The sequence below is a fragment of the Vidua macroura genome, chromosome 3 (genome assembly GCF_024509145.1).
Source record: "Vidua macroura isolate BioBank_ID:100142 chromosome 3, ASM2450914v1, whole genome shotgun sequence".
In the NCBI taxonomy this organism is placed as follows: Eukaryota; Metazoa; Chordata; class Aves; order Passeriformes; family Viduidae; genus Vidua; species Vidua macroura.
In genome coordinates this window covers 46,480,101-46,492,354 of record NC_071573.1, presented here as the reverse complement: position 1 = coordinate 46,492,354, position 12,254 = coordinate 46,480,101, and the positions used below count along the sequence as shown (strand labels likewise).

Genomic DNA, 12,254 nt, shown 5'->3' with positions numbered 1-12,254 from the left:
GTGATTATAAATAACTCCATATAATTAAAAGTAATCATAGATTATATTCTAGGTTTATTAGTAAAAATGCTTTTAAATTTTTCATAAAAATAGAAAAATTGCAGAAATGAGACTATGGGACATAAACAAACTTTTTTCTTTTTGCTTGTTTTTCAAAGAAAGTTCCTGAAAAACAGTACATTTCAGAAGATCAAATCTGTTCTTAGGAAGCATGTAGAAACAATGTTTCTTAGTATTGCTATGAGGAAAAACTTAAAAGGCAAAGATAGACATCTATTTGTTGCCTACTAGCTCTGCTTCTTTTGGGGTTTTAGACAGATATGGGAAAGGCATAAGGAAATACAGAACACTGCAGACACCAAAGAAAGAAATACAATTTTCTGATTTGTTTATAGGCACTGGTCTGCAGATTAAGAAATTAACCATATTCTTCCCATGCTATAGGACAAAGATGCATCATGTGAATGCACAAGTAGAGCAAATCAATTTTTTTTTTCATTTGCAACTTCACTCTCCATTATTGTGTTTTACATATAATGTTAGACTTGTTGAAAAGAGACAAATTTTTAGTGTGTTCTTAAGCACTGAAGTTCATTACTGAAGTGTTTGATCATCCATAAATCTGAAGTTACACTGCAATTACATTTTTAGAAGGAATTTTGCAGGATTTAGACTGAAATAAGAGCAAACACTGTAGCATCCGATTTATTTATCACTTTAAGTTTTCCTCAGTTTCAGGCTGAGGATAATAATAGCAGTGATCAAGGGGTAATGACTCGCACATGGTAACTAAAATTAAAACCTGAACAGATCACATTTTAAGTACCAGCATTACAAACTATCTTCTGCATTCAAAAACTATTCCTTTGTCTGAAATAAGAAATATCCATGAAGTGTTGGTCACCAGCTGTATAAGAAAACTCTGAGGTTTTTCTCATTAACATTTAAAAATCCATAGAAGAATTTTTCTATGAAAGTTTCCAGAGTTTTGTCCTTATCTTTACAAATGAGAATAAATAAAATTAAAAACACATTTCTATTTGAAAGCCAAGAAAACTCATTTTGATGAGTGAGTTAATGAATAGCATTTCCTTTGTCATGGAAATGAAGCTACCCAATATGCTGCATTAAACAAACTATTCTAAAATACCATTTAGTAACATTTAGCAACATTTAGCCTGAAGGTAGAAATAAATTATACAATACTGCCCTACCAAAAAGAATCTTAGGGCATATTGTATTAGAGCAAACAAAGAGGACTGATGCGATCACTCCACTGAGACATGCCACTCACTGTGTCAGTCTTCTCACTATTTCGATTTTTTTAGTTAACAGAGAGAGACACAGACCAGGTTGTCATCACTACTTCCATTCCAGGATTCCTTGAGTCAAGAAAATAACCATAAATTAAATTCTACACTGCCATGACAGGTAGACCTGAGATTAATCCCAGATTAGTTGCCTTGAAGGATTGGGCAGTATTTTCCATACCCTGTCCTGAGGAATTTTTTGTAATTACAGAAAAAAACAGCAATGAAAAACCCAATATATTTAATTCACAGTGCTTTGAAATCCTGAAACATTACAAAAATTATCCAAAAAGCCACTATTCCTTTTACATCTGGTAAGTGAAATCAGACTTGAACAATACGGAAAAGAAAATACAAAAGGCTCACATCCAAAGTTTATCACAACCATTCTCATTCTTATGAGTAACAAATATCATCACAACATCTTTCAAACATCTATACTACAACTGACACTTAATTCAGCAACATTCATTACTATTATTCTGGTATAAGCTGGAAACCTACCTTCTTTGTTCTTCTCCATGTTCACCCGAAGGGACTGTCAAACATTCATCCATGTGACCATGCAATAACCTCAGAACATCCCCTCCTATCAGGTATCCTTGAATAAAGGGAGAAAATCTAGATCATTTCTCTAAACCCAGCAACATGTAAAACTATAGTTCAAACTGTATTCAATACTATCAGGTTGATTTCAGATTTTTTTCTGTTTGACATTTTATATTACTTTTTTTAAAAGTGTCAGAAGAAGGGGAATATATCTCATATCCTGGGGAGCCAGTTCAACATTGCCAAGTGAGAAAAGCTTCAAGTCAGCAACTAGGGAAGGATGGATCAGGATAAAGAGAAGCCATAAGCAGGAGATCTTACATAGTTACCACAATTCAGAAAAAGACTGAGCCAACCAAAACAAGGAACCACATACTCCTCTCCCAGATCACAACAGAAGTTGGAAACTCTTCCATCTTACCTAGTCACTTTTCATTTTATTTAAGATAAGAATTCCAGTTAACATACAAAAACAAAGATTGATTTAGCTAGTTCATTATTTTTAAAGCACTTTCTGGAGTATTTGGAAGTTCTCTGTGAGAAGAACTTCAGGAAAGATCCATTCTAAACTCTACTTGACAGAAAATTCAAAATCAATAATCACAATTTATTTGGACTCCAAAGAGAAACTCCTATATGGCAAATACCTCCCCTGCATGTGCAGGTTCACAGCCAAACACTTGGCTTTACAGTGTCCAGGTGTGTGTTCACAAACTAAGGCACAGACCATACACACAGCATCATCACAATATTTGAAGTCCCAGGACTTAGCCAGAAGCTGAAAATCAGGCCATAATTCAAATCAGTAAAGATGTTTAAAAAATAGATCTTTTTCATTAGTCTTTTTGCATTAGAGATGTGACATTAAAAAGAAATAGAATTTTATATTATCCTACAATTATTGTATTATAATCACCACTGAAGAATACTAAAACTTAGTAGGTTTTAAGCACAATTCCATGGTAGTTTTTCAGTCTGACAAGCTAAATGTAAACATTTCTTTGTTTCCTAAACTCATCTTCCCTCTTGCTAAAACCAGTTCATATCACATTCTACATTTGAGTGGGATGCAATAACATAAATCCTTGGCTTTAGTGTTACAGCAACAAGATTTTTAAAAAGTTATACCTGGAATTATATTTTGAAGCAATGTCTACGCTAATAAGTAATGCTGTGAAGCAAGACAGATCTTTATAGGGAAATTGTGTTGAAGACTCTTCAGTAACACTACACATCTTTCAAGAATTTATTTTGAAATTACATGAAACTTTTTTCCTGAATATATCAGGTAATATTTCACTATATATTTTTTAAACCTTTGAGATCAGTATAAAATTGGAATTTATGTGGCAAATTTTAGCACTGATTTTTTAAATTCATTATTTTGACACAGCAGGGTATGCCCAAGTAACTGTTGTTACATACATTACTTTTTACATGGACCTGTGTCAATATAATTCAATGTAATGTAGGTTTTGTTTTTAAAGTGACCCTCATCTACTTCATCATTCAGAATTAGCAGAATGACTTAACTCTAAAATTCTGTTTTGACTTAAACAATAAATTGACTTCTGCATAAGCCAATATTCTAGAAATGCATGTAAAAACAAGTTATTTTCTTTGAACTACCTCCAATATCCTAGTTCATCTTACAGACTACTTATCCATTATTTTCACTTCAAAATAATTTCATTTAACTAAATAGTTTAATTTATTAATCTATTTTAATGGGGATTTTTGATTAAGAGAGGGTATTATAGAGCAGTTATTCCTATACATTCATATTTTAATTATGAATATGACAAAGCATTTTACAGATACTAAGAAAAACAGCTTATTTCCTTCTTCTTCCTTTTTGAGGAAATTTTCTCTGGCTTTGCTACTGTTTTACAGAGGACATAGAGATAAGGCCTTACACACTTAATGTGAGATTCACTCTCCCTGCACCACAGGACTACCTTGATTACAGTGATAGTTGCCACTTTTTCAAGAATAAGGCCTTTGCTGTAATCCTTTCTGACACTAGCCAGCTGAACTTCTCTAGAAAACATGCTCAGCTTAAAGATAATTTCTGTATCTAAGCAAAGTGAAAATGGAAAAGTATAGCAACAAAGAGCAGGCACATAGATAAATGCACAGTTACAAAAACTGTATTACATAATTTTCACATTATTTCCTGGGAGTATGAGTACACAATATGACACTATGTCATTGTGGATTTTTGCTTCTCAAAGAGACAGGCAGGTCTCAGTAGTGAGGTTCACCAGGCAGAGATGTGGCATAGCACAAATCTGGGTCTCAGCACATAAACCATGCTGGGATTATTAGCAAGAATGACACACAGAGCTGCCAACAGTGGGAGGACAAGCAGAATGGAATTAATAGGAAGGGGCAAAAGGAAAAGGTCTTCTCATTAACAGAAAGGTTTTCTCCATAAAGTTTAGGATACTGCCAAGCAGTGCACTATCATTTTTTAATAATGGTTTCTGGTATAAACCATGCCAGAGAATCTGTATGTGCAGAATGAGTCTCATATGTAAAAACCAAATGGCTATATAAAAAAGAGATGATGGCAATGGTCTCCCTAATATCTTAATTAGCAAGGTTGCAAGAACATTCCATGTCCGAGTTTTAAAATATGCCAGATAAAAAGAATTGATGTGAAATTACAGTGTATTGCCTCTTTAAAAAACAGTATCCAAAAATCACACAAAATTAAATGACCTGCAGCTTTAATCTTCTTTAGATTCTATTACAACACCCACTCAAAACAGTTGGTCTGCAGGAAAGTAGAAATCATTAGGCTTTACATTGTGGCAGACTTTTCAGAAAAACATTGTTCTCTGTGGAACCAGTATGGCATAAATTCAGGGATCCTTGTCCTTTCAATGTTAGAAATTACATTAAAACTCTTTCCTAATTCCTAAATAAAATAAATAGCTCTGGAAAGCTGTTCTCTTTCTGTCTTTACCCTCCTCTTGTTTTTCTTTCCAAACATATGTTACCCATGAAACTATTTCCCATCTTCAGTCTTAGGATTTCACATCCTGCTTCCAAGCCTCTTGCGCATTTTTTACTCAATCTCAGAAACATGTAACCATGACTGCATACATCAGAATATTTTGAGATAATATTTTAAACCAGGACCAAAAGCTATTTCAAAAAACATATTATGAATGTTATTATGTCTTTAGCAAAATGAGATTTGAATGAGCTGTTTAGCATTCAGCAAAACTACACAGAAAATTACGAGTGTTACTTTCAGTATAACCTTCCCTCTACTTCAGAACAGTTGTATATTTTATTTATTTATTTACTCTATTCAATGTTTACATAGAAGAAAACCACTCCCACACTTGGCATTATAATTTGACTTTTTAAGTATTTAATTTACTATCAGTCTTTCAATAATTAAAGTTGAGTCCATCTTACCTTGGGCAACTTCACTTCCTGAACTGACTGGTGCTACACTCCAGAGCGTCTGCTGGAAGGCTGCATCAACATGTAAGCTACCATTGCCATAAGAGAGATGCTAGAATCAGGAAAGAGGGAGGCTTTTATTTGAGGTTAGTTGAAAATCTTGTTGCATATACAATAATAGTACTACAGTATACATTAATAGTACCAAACATTCTCTTGTTTCTTTCAAACATTAATTGTTCCCATTGACTCTATAAGTAAACACCTGGGTACTCCTCAAGGGACATTAGAAGTAAAGCTAGATAGTAAAGCATATTTGCCTCAAAAAACCATATAGAAACAGTACAGAACAGAGTCAGCTGCTTGGCATCTTAGACTTAGTGAACACTCTGAAGAACTAACTGTTAAATGCTGAAGAACACCCGTGTTCTTCCTTCTACATACAATGGGAATTTCCATGAAGTTTGAATATTGGGATATCACCTTAATCTGCATTTCAAGTGTAACTCACCACTTGAATATTTCTTGCAGGCCACTGGCTTCCTAAAATTCCCATTAGGTCAAATAAATTACATAAACAAACTACTTTGTAAGTCACTTAAGACTTAACAGTCACTTAACTGTGACTTAAGTCACAGTTCACAGAATATATTCTTGAACAAAGTTCTCAAGATCCAAACAAAACTGAAACAATCTTTCCTCTGAAGGCACGCCTCCTACCTATGCATTCAATGGATAGTCTTTGGCTGTGTTTCTCCTTACCTTCTGCCAACATTGCAGATCTTTGCTGTAAGTGCAACAGGTGCTGTCTTTTCTCAGAATTCTGTGTGTGTGAGTTCCTGTTAGTTCATTGACATGATCTCAAAAATTTTTATCTCAAAGCATCTTGTATTGCACCCATGTTTGTCCCTCCCGCACCATCAGCCACTTCTACTGTCAATGCCAAACAACATAACCTTATAGAAGATTATGGAACCAAGCATTCTGTGAATAAGCAGCTGTTTTGAATCATAGTGTTTATATTACCAGGTACTAACTTTTGAGGTGCAGCAATATTTAGATGCTTTTATCAGAATTTTATTTTACTACTGGAAAGTAACTCTGTTTATAGAGTAGTATTGGTCTCTGTTTCCAAATGTTGGGACCAACATTAACAAATTCTGGGTAAACTAATTAACAACACAAATGTCAGTGGAAGTCAGAAGAGGGTAGATTCTCATGACATGTGCAGAGTTCTGTCTTCCTGACTGCACAACTTCTGGCTGTACAGAAGTACACGAAATAGCACATCAGCTCATTTAGAAGGGTCCCATAAACAGCTAATGACCTACAAAATAGGAGTTCTCACAAAAGCCATGTTTACACTGCACCAGTGCCACTCAGCGCATCATGGAGAACATTAATGAAGAAACAAGTTCTTTGCCTTTTATTCTTCCCTTACTGCAGTTATATAACTTAGTGAAGGCAGACCACAATGGGAGATTAGGATCTGTGGCACAGCTCCAGTGCTGTTTTTGCCCTGTGAGTCTTCATTTTGTTAGGGTTCTTCTAAGATCACCACATAGATCCAGTTAGTGGCAACAAGCAATTCAACCAAAGCAGAAATATTAATTTTCAAGGAAAACACTTCATTCAGGATAGACACAAGAGAAGAACTCCTCTGTCATCTAGATCTGCCATCAACACAGCACTTCTTCTAACTGTGTGTTCTGTACATGTTAATTAATTCTTTTCACTCACAGTAGTATCAACTGAATGTGTTACATTTTTATGGAGAGGACACTGAACAAATATACACTGCTGACATCTCTCTTCAGAGTATTCATACTTTTTATCCATTTATTGGATTCCAGTTCCAACTCTAATCCAGATGTCTCAAGGTGAATCACTAGTGAATTATAACTTTAAAAACTATAGTTCAAATGATAAAACATATGACTTCCAAAGCAGAGTATATTCTGCAATTCCCTTCTTATCCTCACTTCCCTAGATTCCTTGCAGCATCCTTAAATTTAAAATTGAAAGGAAGAGTCCTACCATTTACAATTCCATAAACTATGGTGTTCACTCCCTGGAACCATTAATAGAAAATGGCAAAAGGAAGCTTTTACCATGTAGAGAAATTACATTGTTAAGGGATATCCAAGAATTCAGTTAATGTCAAATTTATTGAAAAAATCCCAAAATATTAGAGATGCCAGTATTTATTCTGGCATTGCCTAAGCTTTTACTGCTATACTCCAACAATCTCAATGTTGTTTTAAAGCAATCTGCTCTCTGTCGATAACTTACTGGAGTTTACCTGCTTGGTTTTCTACTTTCAGCACAATAAAGCTATAAAAATTAAACAAATTCCATAACGCAATGTCCAGGATGTGAACATAACATTCAGACTGGTGCTGAACAGTCTCCATAAGCGCTACACAGATATTTGAAACCTGGCATATCAGTGCTTCTGGCAGAACTGGAAGGTTGCCATTGTTGATGAGGACCACACGCATAGCACGTCTTTGGGTATGTAGTAACATTTGAAAAGCAGAAATATATTGGGTTCAGGAATATATTGGATGCAGTCCAATCTTCATATAGGTCTTCCCCACAGCAGGCAAATAATGTCTTTTCTGCACTGGTCCAGGTTCAAGCAAAGAGCTAGATTTGTCTTCACTACTGATAGACTGATAATGTCCTAAACCAGCACTTAACCTGCAATAGGGTTTTTATCCCTTTTCAGATTTAAATCATGGTGGTTTATGAATATGGGTTAAGACTACAGTCCACAGGCAGTTTATCTCAAGGATAAACTCCAAGACTCATCTCTCAGAATATTGCAGGTTTTCCAACTGAATTTAATGACATATTGTAGACTCTATACTGCTCTGCAGCAAAGTAACATAATCATAACTCTGTCCCTAGGTCTTCAAAAAGAACACAGTGTATTTAAGCTCACTCAAGAGCCTGGGAATCAGATGGTAATTTCCACAAGAGCCCTCTTGCAGTGATTGCTGCAGCACAGCTGCATTTATAAGAGCTCTGAATAACTAGAGCTTTTAAATTTCCCATGTCTGCATGGGAAAGTTTCTCTTCTCCAAAACATGCACGTGTGAAAAGACAAAAATATAAAGAATGGAAAACTTTTGCTTCAGGCTTCCTCTTGGCAAAGGTTTGCCAATACTGACAGTTCATCTAGCAATATCTATTTTTATCTGCAGTTTGATTAACTCTGCCTTCAATCTCAGGCCATTTGAAATAGCAAGAATAGCTAAAAAACCCCAAAACATTATTTACTGGTAGGTTTTGAAAACTATGTATAAAGCATTGCATTTCTCAGAATGCTTAAGTACTGCACGACCACAGCATCAACCACACTCCTTCAGATTTCTTAGTACCAGCTGGTGCAGAGATAGATGGAAGCTATTTCCTTTCCTGTATACAGACACTCTGACAGCCCTTGCTTCCTGACTTAAAATTACTATACTGATACCAACAGAAAAGCAGTTTCAAACAATTTAGGCACCTATCCTCAATTGACCCAAGAATCTCTCAGATGTTTCAAGTCTTGGACAGACACCATTCCCACAACAGGTGCACAAGAATGTACTCGTATCTATAACTAAAGAAAAACAAAAAAGTAACAAAACAAAACAAACTATACTCCTTTTTTTTCTTCTTTTTTAAATTAGGAAAGGAAAAAAAAACTTGCATCAAAAACCTCATGAATGCGCAAACTTCAGTAAAAATTCAAAGGTTAAACTAAATACAGTCCCTAGAAACAAAAACACATTTTAACTTCCTACTTATGACATGTCATTTCTATTAAAATTTATTACCCGAGTAATTTAAAAATTATTCTATTCTGTTACAGAGAATTATATTGAAATAGTCAAAACTAATACAAATATTTATTCACAAGAAAGGGATATATTGGACAGAACTAAAATTAATAAGTGCATCTGTGTGAAACTTTTATAGCATTAGGGGTTTGTGCTTATGCTTTATATTCAATATTATATTATATAATATATTATATATATTATATATAATATATATAATATATGAAATATTATATATTATACAGTATATATAATATATATTATAAATATAATATATTATGTATTGTATATTTATATAATTATATAATTATATACTATATAATATTATATTTATATTCAATATAAATGAATATTTATATTAATTGAAACATCTATGAATGCTTTGAAAACATTTGAATAAAAATGGGTAAACTTACACTGCTGATCAAAAAATTAGTATCTAAATTTTGATCCAAAGTAGGCAAAGCCTAAGAAATTTCCAAAGGGTTTAAAGTACTAAGAAAAATCTTGGTTTCTTTACTTTTCTCCACAGTGCTTAAACAGCTGGCCTGCAAATCCAAAAGCAAAGGGAATTTTTTCATTGATAAAGACAGAAAATTACAGCAATGTCCTAAACTATTCCAACTCTTTCACTCGTCATAAATTTATCATCAGTAAAGAGAAAGTTGAAGCTAAACCCCACAGATACTTGGATATTTGCCATTACAATGAAAACCATCTACTCTGCTACCTCATAGCTGAGCATGGGTAATTGCAGATGCATGGCAGGAAAAGCATAAGGGATCCACAGAGGGTAGAAGAGGGTAGTTTGCATTCCCCCTCTTCATAACAGCTTTCCTTCTGCACTGTATCATGAAAAGCCTGAAGCACATCAGTTACTGTGCTTCCAAACAATAATCATTTTGCATGATTAGTCACAAGAGCTTTCATTAACAAAGTATTAATTTTACAGAAGCAAGCGTTAAAAGTTAGGAAATGTCAAACTAAGTACCCTATGGAAAAAGAATGGCTTCTCTTCTACTGAACACATCCCACTACAGTTTTCAATGGCATGATATTATTTTTTGCACATGTGCTGCCTCATTGTATATACAGGATAATGGAGCTCACTTTGCCAACAGCTGCTCAGGGCTTTGTTTTCCCCTCAATCTTCAATTTACAGCCTTGTGCTTTATTCAATATAGTCAATTCTTCAAAGCTTTGAAAAGAGAATTATTATTTTCCTCATAGGCTTTTCTCTTGCACCAATTACAGTATTTCACAAAACACAACAAATATAAATGATTTAATTTTGTCAAAACACCAAAGAAGTAGTATTATAGCCTATTTTCCATTGGGGAAGGGAGGTACAAAGCTTAAACTAAGACATTTTCATTAATCTAGGATGCCCAGGTTGAAGTGACTGCATTATATGTTGTTTATTGGTCAAGCCACATCTTACATTCACCTCCTGCAGGTGATGTAATCAGATACCAGCTGCAGGTATCAAGATAGAGCAACTCTGAGGTTTCAACCTCAAATAAAAGGAGGAGATGCAAGAGATACAACTGGGAATATTCCCAGTAAGGGATGAGTAGTGACCACTTGAAAGCAAGCCTAGTATACAAGATCATCTACTCAGCAAATTGCACAGCAGGGTCTGGTACAGAATCTAATTCTTCAGGAAAATAATTGTACCAATACTCCAAATGCAATTCCCAGCTTGAAATTTCATCTTCAGAGCTGCTTCATACCACAGCTTCCCTGCTACACAACCCTGACACATCCACTGAACTTTTATCATCACTAAAATAGCATTCTATAAAAAGCTAGTATGACTGTATAGTTAGGAGATTTCCTAAAAATATACTTGTACCAAAACTTCTGCATTTTTGAATGCCGGTGACTTTTTAAAATTTAAGAAAATTATTTTTATGTTATCATTTATATGTAATTTTCCTAAATTGGAAAAAAAAAGGTCAAAAACAAATTCCACCATTACAGTTCTCTACATGTGGTTCACGTGAGTAACTTGAAAACCCTTTTTTAGACATTTCCTTCTTATACTACTATAAAAATCATTACAGGAATTGTCAGCATACCCCATCTAACTGCTGTGCCTTAATACAATAGGTTTCCTGGATAGTTGCTGGTAGTAGTTGTCATCTAGCCTAATTGCTCCAGGCCTCTACCACTCTCTTTTCCTTTCCAAATTTTTACCCCAGTCTCACTAGAAATTCTCCCCTGTGAGGGCGGTGAAGTACAGGCACAGGTTGTCCAGAGAGACTGGGACTACCCATCCCTGGAAATGTTCAAGGCCAGGTTGAATGGGGCCCTGAGCAACCTGCTCTAGAGGAAGGTGAATCTGCCCACAGGAGGGACGTTGGAACAAGAATATCTTCCAGGCTCTTTCCAACTCAAACAGAATCTATGATTCTAGGCCTCCCATTTAGCCAAATCAGCTTCCTGACCTAATTATAGCCCACATTATCCCCAGAATTAGGATCTCCTCTTACTTCAAAAGGTTCTCCTTAGACCTACAAAGCTTAAGCAGGGTCTTTTAGCTTTTTTTCTTGCTCAAACTCTTCCTCACCACATCAGCCAGCATTAGACTTCTTTCCAGAATCTCACAACTCCTAACCCGCAATACCTTTTTCCTTTCTTGTCCTCTCTCTGGATCTTTGTCCAGCAGTTTGGTTCTCCCCAGAAAGCTCATTTCTCCACAGATCTCTCTTGTTGTCCCTCATTTCCATTCTCCTTCCTCATTCTTATCTCAATCCTTCTCTTTCCATTCCCATTCCTGGTTCTTCTCTCAGTTCTCTCTGCCAAAACCACACAGTTTTTCTGACCTAAATTTTGAACACAACTTTAACCAACAAGTGTCTACTCTTCCCTTGTCACCAGCTTCTTGTCCCAGACAATTTGGTTAATCCCTATCTACCTGCCTGCCTTCAGTTGACAATCTTTTCAACCACTCATCAAATCCCACTCAGTTTCCCTCCTTCCCAGTTCAGTCCCTCTCCTGTCACTGATACATCACTTGCCTTTTGTTCCTTCTACTTTGTCACAGCTTCTTCCTCCACATATCTTAAATGACAGGAGATCACCAGCAGCACACACAACACTGTCAATATGCCTGGCTTCATATTCCTGCTTTGAGCAACCC

The 12,254-nt window shown here is 35.2% G+C and overlaps 1 protein-coding gene across 1 annotated transcript in view; it reads right to left on the bottom strand.

The window, feature by feature from the left end:
• Positions 1-12,254, bottom strand: part of RYR2 (ryanodine receptor 2) — a 386,286-nt gene that overhangs the window by 204,461 nt on the left and 169,571 nt on the right. The window contains exons 9-10 of the mRNA XM_053974163.1: positions 5,292-5,391; positions 1,815-1,911 (exon numbers count right to left, since the gene is read on the bottom strand). Of these exons, the coding sequence (XP_053830138.1) occupies positions 1,815-1,911; positions 5,292-5,391 (197 nt within the window). The remainder of the gene's footprint in view (positions 1-1,814; positions 1,912-5,291; positions 5,392-12,254) is intronic.